We start from the raw sequence: 15,073 nt of genomic DNA, 5'->3' as shown, positions 1-15,073 counted from the left end.
TAGTGTCGGTGCTAAGGGACAGACATTTTCGTTCATCTGCTGGCACCTACTAAAATTGGTTAAAAGATCTTATAATATTCTACCATTTTACCGATAACAATCAAGTAGAACTTTTATCTTTACATACCACTCAAATGTAAACAGCAAAGGGTTGCTCTCGCCGTGGCCGTGTGCGTCACAGGTAAATAGTGTGTCCGGTGCTTGGTGCCGTCCGACGTTACGCGACTTTCCCCTAAGTAGTCAATTAATTTTGAAAATTAATAAGCGATTATAAACACTAAGACTTTCTGATCCAAGAGTGTTATCATTTCTTTATTACCATGTGCATAGTATTTTCCATAAAACGTTTTCCATGTATGATATCTTAATTACAAAAGGCTGATTCTGTTCTCCCACTATTTGCAATCATGAGAATTTTATAATAAAACATTTTTATGCTAATAATAATAACGTATGTTGTATTTATCATTTGAAAATCTTATTAAACAAACTAACAATAAGAGTGTGAACGTAATTGCAAAGTAATTGCAGACAATCATTCGTATAAAGATGAGTATTAAAATAATTATATATGTGGATGATCTTTTCCAAGGACGTGAAAAAATAGTTAATGATAGAGAATCATCTGGTCAGGTCATGTTCTTTGCTATTGTTCTACAAAAATGAAATATCTTACTTTTTTCTAATATTATAATTAAAACGCGGTTCAAATCGCGATTAAATCAACGATTTATGCTAAGATTTAGATTTGCATTCATTACTATTACTCTATAAATACTCTATTATTATTACTCTACGATGAAAAATTATACTAAAATTTGTGTGCATTTAAATTTTATAACTTCTTGCAATATAATATATTTCTTCTTTTTGTCATTTACTTATGATTTATTTCTCATTTACTTAAGAGAGTTATATTTAATATTTACACTTTTTCGCCAATCACTTTAATAATTTGCAATCAATAACTTATCATATGTAATACGTTCACAGATAAGTATATATGCAAAAAGAAATAATTAAAATGTTTTCAAACTTTCTAATACTTTCTATAATTAAAATGGTATTGTACACCACCATATGAATATGAATTGCTTATTTTTATCTTCCAGGATTAATAATGATCAGATACTTATACGAACGTCATATCATAATTACCTACGTGATGTAAATGATAATAAATATATGATATGGTATGGTAATGAATTTTTAACAAATTTAATATATTTTGTACTAATAAATCTATTGTTAACAATAACAACAACAAAAAAAAAAAGTTTGTTCATAAGTCATAAAAATAAGTCTTACTATGCCTAAAATTGCTATTGTTTTATTATGTCAAATTTTTAGATAATATTATTAATTATATCTCAATTCCAGTATAAAATGTTATAATTATTACCTTGATTAGGATTATTTATTCAAACTACGATTTATTTGAATTTATTAATAATATGTTAATGTAATAGCATAGCAAAGATTCACATTTTAGCATAAAAACTGATTTTTTTATTTCCAAATATTAAATTAAATAATAATCGTTAATTGTAACATTGGTTTTCCCTGCGACCCGCCTTTATGAGCACTTAACCTAAAATCATGCGGAGGTTAAGGTTAAAGTGACCGCACTCGTTTGGAGCCGGGAAACGCAAAATGATGTTTCATTGTAACTAGAGATCGACGTGTTTAGCTTAAATTATTTAATTTCATACAAGTCAGTTACATATAATATTTACATATTATTATTTTTATATTTCATTATCTTTATTCCTAACTAACAACCGTATTAGGAACTACAACAATCTTGTAGTTTTAGGCGAACTAAAACGTTTTATACGAACTGAAAATATAAATATAATTTTAAGACTTTTATATTTGGTACGTAATAATTTTTGCAACACCCATACTGCATTTTAAGTTTGTATACAGTTCACAAATAGCGTTTTACAAAATGTCAATAAGATTGGCAACATCTGCACAAATGTATTCCAAAACATTTATATTCAGCATACTTCAAATTGATAGACTAATGAATTTTAATCTCAGATATTCAAATTTGTAAATTATTGATAACAAAAAGCAACTAAATATTGTTATTGTAACAATAATGTGTAGAGTCATAATGATAGAATTTAGTGCGTTTGTTTTATTACTATGCTGAAGTGGGTACCGGACACAAATTATTTTTTTGAAAGGAAACGTAAGCTGGTAAGAATAAATAGTAAGATAGTAGAATATTATCAAAATATTTACCTGTAATTTATCCATTAAATTATTTTATAGCAAACTGCATTCGTATCATATCGATTAAAATAGCTCGCGCATTGAATGCAAAACTACTTTCAATATTAGCACCGGCATACTCCTTTTAATGGTAATTTTAGCACAAACAAGCTCCAGATAAACCGGACATTTGAAAAATCTTGATTTCTAATCATTTTCAGCACTTGAACTTTCTAAATGCAAAAACTGTAACTATAAATCTTACTTTAGTAATTGAATTTATAAATCAGGTAATTGATATGCATTTCAAGAGAAATTCATTAATGTACATTGATCACTCATTTCAAATCTAATTATTTTAGTTAGGAATAAGTCAGTCTTTTATAATTCAACAAAATTTTATTTATTTGAGTGTTTGTTTAATTAATAATGTATTTTTTGTTAAAGGGCTCGGACCCGCGCGCTGCAACGTGCCGCGGGAAGTTGCAGTCCAGAAGATGCAAGCTCAACCAAGAAATCAACAAAGAACTGCGCCTGCGGGCAGGAGCAGAAAATTTATACAAGGTGAAGAAAAAATATTTTTATTAGTTAAATTTTAATTAACTGACATTTTAGTGGATAACAGTAGGTCTATTCTATTCGGGTCTAGAATTTAAAAAAGTCCCATTTTATTTTTTAATATTTTCAAAGTATGAATGTTCAAAAATATGTGCAGAAGAAGATTTTTTAAAGTTTAAATTATTTTCGGAGATACACACCCTCGTCATAATATTGCTGTAAGATAACTTTCCAAAAAGGATAAACGCAAACACCCGTTTCCCATCATCATCATCTAAGTTTCTATAGTAAAGTGTAATAAAACAGGTTACTCCACAAACAACCACAATCAATTACAGCCCTTACATCAATTAGCATAAGCCGTTATATTTTCCAAATGTCCATACGGACAGTTGTAAATCGTTCATGTACAATAAAAAAAAGGAGATACAACTGTTTAACGACGATCGTTCTCTGTTTTCTAAAAACATGGGTCAGGTGCCAATGTTTTGAGAACCCCCACTTCATCCTCTAGAATTACTGACTATTTTTAGAGACCCATTCTCGCATTTTTTGTGATTTTGAAAAATTAAAAATAGTCAGTAATTCTAGAAGATGAAGTGGGGACGTGTCCTTTGTTTATTCACAAAATTTCCTGAAATAGAAAATACTCTCACGCTTAATTGTTTTTAAAGCTTGATATAATAATTGTAGGATTTTTGTTCTTTTATTTGTGGCTTCTAGGGTTTGAAACTCTTTTTTTTAAGTTTGAGTAGAGGAAGTTACTTCTTCAAAAAGAAGTCACACTGATTTAAATTAATATATACACTGGTATAAAAATCTAAATTAATATATACAAAAACTTTCTGCGAACCATTGCAAACTGATAAGATGTCAAATGCTATCGAACCGATATGATTTCAAGAATGAAAACGCTTTCATCTATCTTTTACATTTGGCTATATTTGTCATTTACCATTTATAAAGTGAAAACCGACTTTTTCACTAAAAAAACGGTTTTAGAATTCCATCATTTTCGCCAAAAAAAACGGTTTTCAAAACCGGTTTTTGAAAACCGACCAATTTTAGTACCAATGTATGTCGATTTATAGTTTCATAAAATTCGTAATATCTTTTTTTAAGAACATACTATTTGTTTAAATAGTATTAAGCGCGGAGCCCATCAACCTCGCGCATCAGATTGAATTTACCAACTTTGAATTTTTTTACAAGTTACATAAAAAAGGCAAGGAGGGTAAATATATATTTTGCAACCATTTGTAAAATTTTCAATTCAATTCCGTTTTAATTTTATACATTTTTTATATTTTGTGAAAAATCTTTATCACTCCAATGCACGCCAATTTTGATACGTGGCCCCGCCAAGGCACGTACGTCCCTGGTTTATAACGTATATAACTTAGATTTTTTAGAAAAAAATTGGTTAATATAAGTGAAAATAAAAAATAATTATTATTCACATATCAAATGTATCATGCTAAAAATATATATGGATAGCAAGCGAAAGCAAACTTCTTTTTTCTTGAAGACATTTAACCTTGTTGATTAGCATCATTTAATTTTTGTGTTCGGAAATATTTCATTCTTGATCTTGTTTTAACTCGTATTGTATATTTTACTTTCTTTTATCGGAACGTAATCAGTGAAAGTACTTTATATGATATAATGCCGAATTGAGCGATTTATAATTTCATCCATTTTTTTTAATTTAAAGTTTTTGGGAAATTTGAAAAAAAACATACTAAGAAATTATTGATTGTTTAATAAAGGCATGATAAAAACATTGTTTCTGATGAAACAAAATAGAAATATATTAAATTTCCAGGTTTTGAGTTGAAATTTGACTAAATACTACTTTAATATGTATATTCCTTCATAATATTATGCATGTTCTAATAGAAGTTTATTGCAATATTTAAAGGTTTATTTAGAAATCTTGGCAAAAGAAATCACACGCAATATTTCATTATAACGTCAACTATATTGCAAAATAAAAACAATGTATTTTTGCTCATAATACGCACTATTGCACTACGTTTTTATTTATATATTTATATCATGATATTCATTTTATATCGCTAGATTTGATCTGAAAAACAATAATTATTCGTGCTGACTTTCACAATATGTAATATAGAATCATCGTAGAGACCATCGTGGTGTAATGGTTATAGAAACTAATCCTTGGTTCGATCCCAACCTCGGCCAGCTCGTTATCAAGCAGTATAAAATAAACATATTCATTGTGTTTTTATTACTATATTCTCATAAATGTAGGTTTTAAAATAGTCTTGTACTATTAGTTTTAAAATTTCTTCTATCTCAGGTGTCTGTCCCCTTTTCTTCGACCTTGTCTACATAATCCACTGATGTTTATAAAAATTCTTTAGATATTTTATAAGTTCGTTCTTGATAATCTTGTCAAGTAATTAAGAGAAAGCCTGTTTATCTTCCGTATTGGTCAACGGTTTTATATTTTATATGCGGTTTTATATTTTATATGGAGTTGAAGAAATGCGAAGATCAGAACGAATTTTGATATCATCTTAACTTTTTATATGCACTATACGAAAACGTTTTGGGATTTCTGCACTTTCTAAATTTAAAGATAATAATAATTGTTAACTTCCCGAATGTGAAGTTCATTTATACCAAAAAATCCGGTTTGCTAGATTTTCTGGACGTTTTGGGTTATTCTGAATCATTTGAGATCAAACGTGAACACAAAAGGGATGGTGCGCATGTGAGTAAATTTTGGACATTTCGACATCATTTTTACACTTAGATCAATTCTAAATGCTTGTTTAGAAATAAATCTTTAATTTGTCAATGTATGATCTAATTGTATACTACTTGAATTTAAATAAGGAACAACTTTTTATGGGAATATATTGTTTCTATTCTATAGGGATTTATTATTACTTTTAAGGAATATATGCTTGAAGTCGTTTGGCTTTTATCTAACTAAACTAATAAATAAATATAATTTATTATCATATACTTAGTTTCTCTATTGTCACAATTATGTTTCCCCCATTATAATTATTGGATTGCTTCTACTTTTGCCTCTCAAATCATTAATAAAAAGCGAAAATAAATCATTGGCATGAATGTTTAATGACAACTGTATAGAAATTATATTCTAATGATTAGATTTTCTATGTAAATAGAAAGTGATTATAATAATACTGTTAATTCTGCATTTACGAGAAAATCTTAGTGAAAACATTGACGGTTGTACATAAATAAGGTTTTTTAGAATGAAAATCGATCAAGCATTCACATTGATCAGAGATTTCTTGTTTGACAAATTATAGTCTGTCATTGCTTTGATACTTTCCAATAATATTATAACATTTATTAACTTGAGAGATATAACGACTTCCTAGTTTGTAAATAACCATTAATAAATCGGTTTGTACGGAAGGTAATATTGTCAAACATGGTAAATCGAATTCTAACAACAAATTACTTTGTTTATTTAGTAATATTAAATTTTTTTACTAAAGTTATTATTTTTCTTAGGCCACAACAAATCGAAAATTACGAGACACAGTTGCACTGGAGTTAAGTTTCGTTAACTCCAACTTGCAGTTGTTAAAGGAGCAATTAGCTGAATTAAATTCTTCCGTAGAAATATACCAAAATGATAGGTAAGCTAATATTTAACACGATAATTGCCATGTTAGTCATATGTGTCTGATGCTAAGAAGCTCCACATGAGCCATGTGAGACATATATGTCTGATAAATGGACCTGAAAATCAAGAAAAAAGTTTGTGTTTAGAAAAAAATTCTTCTGACCAAAATGTGACTATTTTATATGATTAATTTTTATTTTTAAATTTCCGTATATCAAGTCAACAAGTCGCAGTGCCCATGATACCTTTGGGTCTTAAAGAAACAAAAGAGGTCGATTTTCGTGAACCTTTTACGGATTTTATATTAGAACATTATAGTGAAGATGCTTCTATCTACCAAGATGCCATAGCTGATCTTATGGATACAAGACAGGTAAATTAATTTTGTCATTAATATAAAATAAATCATAAATAAATATTTACTTGAATTGTTTTACTTTTAGGCGATCAGGACACCAGCACGAGACTCATCAGGAGCCGCGTTGCTCTTTAGGTATTACAATATGCTATATTTTGTTGAGAGAAGATTTTTTCCACCTGATCGAAGCTTAGGCGTTTATTTTGAGTGGTACGACTCATTAACAGGTATTAAATATATTTATATATATTACCATATTTTTATTTTCTTACGCCAAGATTTATATAAATCATCATTATAGGTAATATATTCATAAGGTAATAATAATTCAATTTACAATAATAGATCAATTTTATTATTTTCAACAGGTGTACCGTCCTGCCAAAGAACAGTTGCATTTGAGAAAGCTTGCGTTTTATTCAACTTAGGTGCTGTATACACGCAAATTGGTGCTAAACAAGTTAATAAATTTAATATTGACCAAGTATTATATTTCATATAAACTATTTTTAATTGTTGTTTCAAAATTTTAAAGGAGCGCAATAGCAGTAGAGGATTAGATTCCGCAGTAGATAGCTTCCTAAGAGCAGCTGGTGTTTTCCGTTATATTTTGGATACTTTCACGAATGCTCCTTCCATGGATTTAAGGCCACAAGTGCTCGATACTTTAGTCCAAATGATGCTGGTTAGTTAAATATAACACACAACATATAAATATAATTATGTTTTCACTGGCTTGTTCAATGTTATGAAACTTGTTTGTCGTTTTTCCTAATAGGCGCAAGCTCGTGAATGCTTGTACGAGAAATTATCATTGCAATCCCGATCACTTCTCAATGGTGAAGAGACTGATAAAGAAGATGAAGATGCCTTATCCCTTCGAGGAGACCTCGAAAGGGATTTGGCTGGTGAAGCTGGGCAAGTAGCGCGCGATTATGGTGATCTACACGCTGCAGTTGCTGCTGATGCAGTAGCAGAATTCGTTCCTGCTTCTTGGACGGCGCTTATTGGTGTAAAACGGGAGTATTATACGGGTTAGATGGGAAAACAATCACTAGCAATAGAATTATCAGTCAAGTTTTTTTCAATTACCGATTTATTTCCAGCTTTATCCCATCAGCATTCTGCGGCCTCGATTCTAGGCCCAGAGTCTTCTTGTACTTCAAGTGTGCCTGAAGATCGCGTTGCACTTGGAATAGCACATTTGAGGGAAGCTATTGCCTGTCATGAAGAGGCTCAGAGGTTACAACGTATGAGCAGGGAACTTAAAGGAAAATCTGCATTGACGAGAGTTTTGAGGATGGCACATAGTGAAGCAGCATCTACTGCAGCTGCTGTAAAAGAAGAAACAGGAACTATGGCTGAACTGGCTGAAATGTTGGACGCTCCACCTTTGGAAGGTTAGTGTGGAAATTGATATCTATCGTTTTCAAGACGCCCTTATTGAAGCAATTTTTGCAATATTCATTTTTTGCAGCCTCCAGCAAGTTTCAATTAACGGTTACAGAGCCAGATTTGGCTGCTCACAGGGTTGAAGACCCTTTCCGAGCGTTGGGGCCAATTGCTATATTTTCAGCAAGAAGACATTGGACCGCTCCTAGAGTGGTTCGTTTACAAAGACACAAAGAACCGGTATATATATATACATATTTTATTATTTTATTAAAATCTATGTTTGTTTTTATAATACAAGTATTTGTTGTATGTAGAAAAACGATGGTTATGGATTTGCTGTAAGAGGTGATGCGCCTGTAATTGTATCCCATGTGGACGCCCATTCCTTAGCAGATGTAAGTAAAATTTAAACATGGTAATCAAATGATATCTTAAAATTTATATGTTTTTTCTATTAGCTTGGTGGTGTGAAAGAAGGTGATTATGTAGTCGGTATTGGAAATAAAGATGTGAAGTGGTCTCCCCATCAAGAAGTAGTGCAATTAATACAAAATGCTAACACATCACTTACCTTAAGATTAGTTACTCCAATGGACAAAAATTATCTGAAGGTTAGCTTTGCCTGAATACACTGATTTCTTACCAGGATTTTTAATTAAATTTATTACATAACTGTCTGATTTTTAGCCATCATCTTGTTCACCAATGTCCAATGGAAATGGTTACATGAATGGCAATGGTAATAAAGGATCAGTCTCGACGTATTCTAGTAGTTCTGGAGTCTCCAGTGGAGGTCCTAGTCCACCAGGAACTCTGGCACAAGCTCAGACCAGACAAAGAAAATTACCCTGGAATCCTTTTCGCAGACAAAGTTCAACATCAGCTAATTCTACTCATACATTGAAAAATATATAAATTAGAGTTAGATTATAGTTGTTCTTACAGTATTCATAATATTGGAAAGTAAATTCAAATTGGAGAATTTGTTGAAGGCATTTTGCAAGTTTACAGCGTGCTAACTTCTAAAATAAGAAAAGTTCAATAAAAGACTTTATTCAACTATGTTGAATATATTTGAAGATTTATCAAGTATGAGAATTTTATAAATGAATTTTAAAACATATTATTTTTGTTTATAATGTTTATTTATAAGTATGTATAGACTTTGTTGCCATAAGATAATTTATTTGACCAAATTTTATATATATAAAGCTAAGAATACAAATTAATTTAATATATAATCTGCAAATTATTAATTTTAATTAGTCTGATACAAATTCAAGTAATAAGTTTTACATAACATTACGTATAACAGTACGTATTTTATTTTTTGCAAATACTTATTATCATAGGCATTCCTTATCTATGATCATATTTATATTCAAAATTTACTTTAAGTTTGAAACTATTACATTTTGACATAATGGTTTACTTTTTTTAATGTACCGCTGATTTAATATAATTATACATCTATTATATAAATATAATGTAAAAATAATTAACGAAGATGTTCTTATATGTAAAAACTATATATATTTATAGCTAATATATGCAATATTTAAGAAAATTTGTAAATAGAAATTAATTTAAATATTCAAGTATTTTATAGTTGTATTTACTTAAATAATAAAAAAAATTAATCATTATATTTTGTGGATTTTGTGGATGACACAGAGTTAATGTTTGTACCAGAATTTGTGCAATGTGGATGTAGTCTTACATTTCATTCATGAGTTAACTTTTTTTGTTCTTGTCATTTATTCATATTATATTGTGTAGGAAGTACTACTTGTCGAATGTTATTATCCTGGACAATTATTATCCTGGTTATTATAACCAGGCCCTGGCTCTCTACCATCTCAGTACAAAATCCGCGTTCACAACCCGTAGTTCCAGTAACGAATGCCAGTCGCAAATTTGGCGCTAGTGAGCCGATGTCATGTCTAACAGGTTGGTAACATGCATGCACTTATTATATTATCTAGGATTATAACCTTCAATTTCGAGTTGTGCAAAAATGTTGAGGCCGACGGCCAATTTTTATTTTAAAGAATCAAAAGTATATCAAAAGGTTTTGCAATTAAGATATTTCTCTGCAGAAAATGATCATAGTCAAAGGAAGGAATCACATCATATTGAAACAGTACGGTTAGCATTCAATTCTTATGAGACAACCAAATCTGGAGACGAAAGATCACCATTAATAATAATGCATGGATTGTTAGGATCAAAGCAAAACTGGAATAGTATAAGCAAGGCAATACATGCAAAAACTAATAGAAAGGTAATTACTTAAGATTTTATGGTAATAATTTTAATATGAACCAAATTGTGCAGATAGCTTACGATACTTCTATAACATGAATTCACTGTAACATGGTTTGAATATTAAGAATACCCATCTTATAACAGAAATCTTTTATGTCACAGTTTTACTCTAATATGGTTCAAAAATTGAGCAAAATCCTCATCAAATATTAAGTATATAAGCTATTCAAAGAGAACTCTATATAATTTAAAGTTAGCGAAATTACTATGTACCAGCTTAATAAACATAGTACAATAAGTGCTAAAGACAGTTTATATGATATTTTTTATAAAAGGAAACTTTACGTGTCCTTAGGGATTGTTCAAGTATTACGTAAGCAGATTTATTACAATTATTTACCGCCCCATCCCTCTTGTCAGCAAAAGTAAGCAAAGCTCTTACCCCCTACCCCCATGCTTACGTAAAGATTTTGCAATTAATGTAAAAAAATAAAAATACTACCTATGACGTAATCATCATCTAGACTCCCTTGCCCCCCAGTCGCAAAGTCAACCCAAAATAAGCAAATCAACAACCCCCCTACCCCTCTATAGTGCTTACGTAATACTTGAATGGCCCCTTAGCATCATATAAAGAAATTCATTAAAGTTCATTATTCATTACATGTGATTCAGATTTCATTCGTCCATAATAGGTTGAATACATGAATTGTTTTCTCTTTTCAGGTAATATCCGTAGATGCTAGAAATCATGGTGATAGCCCCCATCACAAAGAACACACCTATTTCCATCTAGCTGAGGATGTAAAGTCATTAATAGAAAATTTAGGTTTAAAATCTGCAACGGTATTGGGCCACAGTATGGGTGGACGTGCCATGATGTTGCTTGCTTTAAAATATGTAACTATTTTCTTTTCTATTAATTATATGCATTAAAATATATCATTTAAGTACAACTCTCCTCTTTAGCCACAATTGGTCTCAAGCTTAATTGTTGCTGATATCTCGCCTGTGACTGCTAGTCCAAATCTAAAATTAATGGGAAAATATTTCGATATTATGAGAAAAGTGAAAATTAATCCTAAGGAAACATTAGCACAAGCTCGGCAGAGTGCTGATAAACTATTTGCCAAAGAAATTTCAGAAAAATCTTTAAGAGATTTTCTGATAACAAATCTAGTCAGAAGTGATAATGGGTATGATATGTTTCAATTGTTTTGTCCTGCTTGATGAAGTTATTAAACTTAAAGTGCAATTTTAGGTATGGTTGGAGAGTGAATATTGATGCATTAGATAATAATTTTGCAAGACATGTTGCTTTGTTTCCAGAACAAGCAAAAAGTTTACAATATAGAGGTCCAACTGTTTTTGTGGCTGGAGGCAATTCGGATTATATAAGGTACAATTATTTAATTTACTCTTATTTGCTAAATAATAACGCTATACATATTGTAGAAAAACTGATGAGCCTGAAATTAAGAAAATGTTTCCAAATGCAACTTTTTCTTACATTGAAGGCGCTGGACATTGGTTACATGCTGATAAACCAAGTGAATTTATGAATATTATAATACCATTTTTAAATGAGATTAAATAATGAACTTCCTGTGATACTAAAAATAAAAAATAGATTAATTTCATAAGGGCTATACTTCAATTCCTCCAATTTACATTACTAAATAAATAAATAATTTTTTATCACAAGAATTAAGATAGTATACTAAGTATAACATAATTGTGTAGTTAAAGCCTGTGAACATATTAAATCATGTTGCCTAGTTGATTTCTACAAGCCACTCAAATTTTAAATTATTAGCAATCAAATTATTTCTGCTCTAGACTTTCATAGGCTAATAATAATTTTATAATTGAAATATTTCGCTTGCTACATTAATATATACTCTGAGTTAAATCTAATAAATACTACTAAGCTTACATAATCTCAATTAAATTTAAAAAATAATCTATATTTAAATGTACATAACTTAAAATCACAGGAATCATAGTAAAATTTAGAAATAGTCAAATAGGCCTTAAATTTAAAATAGAAAATCAGGTACAAAACTTTTAAATATAAACAATACGCAAATACGGCTTAAAATTGATCAACAATCTAGAATATAATAAAGTTTTTTTTTAGTCTTAATTGAATTTAGAACACAGTGATTATTTTTCATATTGACAAACCCAACAAATGCCAAATGTCTGTGTCTTATTATCATGTGCTTTCATTTAAATATTAGATAAGGCAATTTGAATACATTTAATATATTATCAGAATTTATGGCAAACCCCCATCATAAGCATAATCTGCTTTATTATGCATAACAAGCTTGTCTTCCACAAAGTAAAAGCTATCGGAACGTGTTTCGAATGGAGAATCAATCATTTCATTTACTGAAATAAAAACATTTGTTATATCTCGGATTGTAGAAAGTCTTTGAAGTTAAATGTAATTATATATTCACCCAATTCAGCTGGCAAAGAAGGAAATTCATAAATGTGCTCACAAGTATTGGTTGAATAAGGTATGCAGAATCCAAATTCAAAATCAAATGTTTTCAGTAACTTATCTCTGAAGAAATGGCGTTCTATCATGCGAAATCTCTTAACTGGAAATTGACCAACAGTGAACTCCACACTAAAATGTGATACTGGGTAAAATGAATCCAAATTGATAATGAAAACCTTGGAATACTTACGTAGCACCAACTGTTTTTAGTTTCAAAAACTGTGGTGTAAATTGATATCTTACAAATCTTCCAGAGTTTGGATCTAGGGGCTCATCGGGTAAATCTGCCTCTCCATGATCTGTGATGTCAACAGAAGGCTTTGCAATTTCAAACAGTACTGCTCCTGATTCTAAATCACGTATTTTAAATCTAGTAAAATCAATTTCATATATATTTGCATCTGGGCTGCATAAATAATCTTCAGTAATGTTAGTTAATTTTAGAACATCGTCTGGTGTGATAGTATCTGGTAAATTCGGATTGCAATTTATGTGTTCGTTTACAACTTCTTGATATATTAGACTCATTATAATTATTGTTTGTTTACTAGTTATTTGACAATTATAATTTAAACATGCTATTCAATACATAACAATTTTGAATTATCAATTGTCAAAAATTGATCATTGACGTTTCATAAAGTGTTGCCAGAGTTGACATTAGTAATTGATGCATGTGATGGTAGATGTCGTTGATGGAACTTTTTTTAGGTCAAATAGAATGGTTGAGATCTTAGATACATATGCACTGATTTTAGCAAAATTATTCTTTTTATCAAATCATTTAAACAAATACTATTTATATTTTATCATTTTTACATAATGTGAGGTGATAAATATTCTAGTATGTTATTATTAATTTATTATTTATTAACTATTTCATTCCCATTTTATTATCTAATAACAGAGCCTAACAATCAGGTGTATATAATTGAAAATCTTGAAAATCTTTTGATTAATGTGAATTTCAATTTTACAAAATAACGTTTTGGTTATAGTATATTTGGTATATTTTTAAAAATTGGATGTTTCGGTTATAGTCCTATCCTTTATTCATTGGATTTTTAAAAATATGCGATAATAGTGTTCGGGAAATAAAAAAAATTAAGTAAAATTTTATAATACTATTAGCTTATTATAATAATAAAAATAACAATAACACGGTGGTAGAAGGACCCCCAAAGATAGGGCCCCATCAACCTTCGTCACAAACATGGTATAATACTATACTTCGTATTAAGAATATTAAAATGGTTATATTTACATAAATATTTATCACAACTTATCCTACAGAATAATTTTCTACAGTAGAATATTTATGCGATCTCTATACAAGCTAAATATATAATTTTTAAGGCATTTTTTTTAACAACATGCGTGAAACTAATTGCGAATTTTTTATTCAAATTGTGACTAATACTTTTTTGATAAGATTCAACATCTTCAACAATCCATAAAAACCAACATTTTGTTGGAATTAAATATCATTGCCTTATATTCATTACTTTTTCGTTAAATAGTTGAATAAAACATCCTTCAGCAAAACGTCTTTCCAGTTAATTTTCTTCAAAATTAGGCGCAGTCGGGTTAATAAAAGTATATTTGTGTTTCATGATGTTAACGTATTTAGAAAATACAATTTTAAATTGTTTGGGATTTTTGGAATTGTTTCTGTGTTACGAAGTCGTTTTATTAAATTTTGTTTGGTTTTACCAATGTATATTAAGTCACAATTTAGCAATTAATTTGATAAACCAGATTTCTGAGATTTATAAGACTCAAGAAATTTATTTTGTGGTCTGTTTATTTTAAAACTGTTTATTTGCTAGAAAACGTTTGAACGGATTTCAAAAATTTAGAAACCATTTCATGAAATTTAATAAGGATTGTCGTTGTTTTGTGAGACTATTGTCCAAGCCGTTTCTTTATAATTAGCACATAAGCTAATATTTTATTTTTCAAGCTAATACCTTATTTTTCAAACTGAAAATTCAAACCTTGTTTTATGAGATTTAGAAATCGATATTGAAAGTAGTTTTTTTTGAGTTAGGATATAAATATACTTATAAAACATAGATAAAAACTCAATAAAAGCACAATATAAGATATCGGCTATGCC

At 29.4% G+C, this 15,073-nt stretch overlaps 3 protein-coding genes across 5 annotated transcripts in view; 2 read left to right on the top strand and 1 right to left on the bottom strand.

Annotated features, from left to right (window-relative positions):
• The first annotated feature begins 2,139 nt into the window (after positions 1-2,139).
• LOC113383310 (rhophilin-2-like) lies at positions 2,140-9,162 on the top strand. The gene is made up of 13 exons (XM_026621572.1): positions 2,140-2,208; positions 2,671-2,787; positions 6,307-6,434; positions 6,641-6,794; positions 6,865-7,006; positions 7,148-7,239; positions 7,315-7,464; positions 7,558-7,813; positions 7,886-8,179; positions 8,257-8,411; positions 8,489-8,569; positions 8,633-8,785; positions 8,862-9,162. Exons 1-13 carry the CDS (start codon positions 2,155-2,157, stop codon positions 9,087-9,089), a joined length of 2,004 nt encoding a protein of 667 aa, XP_026477357.1. The 5' UTR covers positions 2,140-2,154; the 3' UTR covers positions 9,090-9,162.
• Positions 9,163-10,144: 982 nt separating this feature from the next.
• Positions 10,145-15,073, top strand: part of LOC113382927 (protein ABHD11-like) — a 71,144-nt gene continuing 66,215 nt past the window's right edge. For 2 of the 3 annotated variants that reach the window (XR_003367702.1, XM_026621181.1), the window contains exons 1-4: positions 10,146-10,458; positions 11,169-11,342; positions 11,412-11,638; positions 11,704-11,841. Coding sequence is in view for 2 of the 3 variants with exons in the window: in XM_026621181.1 (XP_026476966.1) it covers positions 10,192-10,458; positions 11,169-11,342; positions 11,412-11,638; positions 11,704-11,841 (806 nt within the window). In the remaining variant the exon portion in view is untranslated. Of the gene's footprint in view, positions 10,459-11,168; positions 11,343-11,411; positions 11,639-11,703; positions 11,842-11,897; positions 12,354-15,073 lie in introns of those variants that run through there. The other variant, XM_026621180.1, reaches the window with a different exon arrangement.
• Positions 12,588-13,537, bottom strand: LOC113382928 (protein unc-119 homolog). Its single transcript, XM_026621182.1, has 3 exons — positions 13,145-13,537; positions 12,911-13,083; positions 12,588-12,839 (listed from the first exon to the last, which is right to left on the bottom strand). The coding sequence occupies exons 1-3, from the start codon at positions 13,480-13,482 to the stop codon at positions 12,724-12,726; spliced, it is 627 nt and encodes a 208-aa protein (XP_026476967.1). The 5' UTR covers positions 13,483-13,537; the 3' UTR covers positions 12,588-12,723.

The sequence above is a fragment of the Ctenocephalides felis genome, unplaced genomic scaffold (genome assembly GCF_003426905.1).
Source record: "Ctenocephalides felis isolate EL2017-DRISC unplaced genomic scaffold, ASM342690v1 CF-g0.4_SCAFFOLD_03570, whole genome shotgun sequence".
NCBI lineage: Eukaryota > Metazoa > Arthropoda > Insecta > Siphonaptera > Pulicidae > Ctenocephalides > Ctenocephalides felis.
The sequence above is the reverse complement of the archived record's forward strand: the minus strand, read 5'-3'. Positions and strand labels throughout refer to the sequence as shown.

Bases quoted from the DNA above. Each gene is read 5' to 3' on its own strand.
- LOC113383310 (XM_026621572.1), top strand. From the start codon at position 2,155: ATGCTGAAGTGGGTACCGGACACAAATTATTTTTTTGAAAGGAAACGT. The intron at 2,209-2,670 runs GTAAGAATAAAT...TTTTTGTTAAAG, and splicing joins TTGAAAGGAAACGTAAGCTG to GGCTCGGACCCGCGCGCTGC. The intron at 8,786-8,861 runs GTTAGCTTTGCC...TCTGATTTTTAG, and splicing joins TGGACAAAAATTATCTGAAG to CCATCATCTTGTTCACCAAT.
- LOC113382928 (XM_026621182.1), bottom strand. From the start codon at position 13,482: ATGAGTCTAATATATCAAGAAGTTGTAAACGAACACATAAATTGCAAT. The intron at 13,084-13,144 runs GTAAGTATTCCA...ATCACATTTTAG, and splicing joins CTAAAAACAGTTGGTGCTAC to TGTGGAGTTCACTGTTGGTC. The intron at 12,840-12,910 runs GTGAATATATAA...TTTTTATTTCAG, and splicing joins TTCTTTGCCAGCTGAATTGG to TAAATGAAATGATTGATTCT.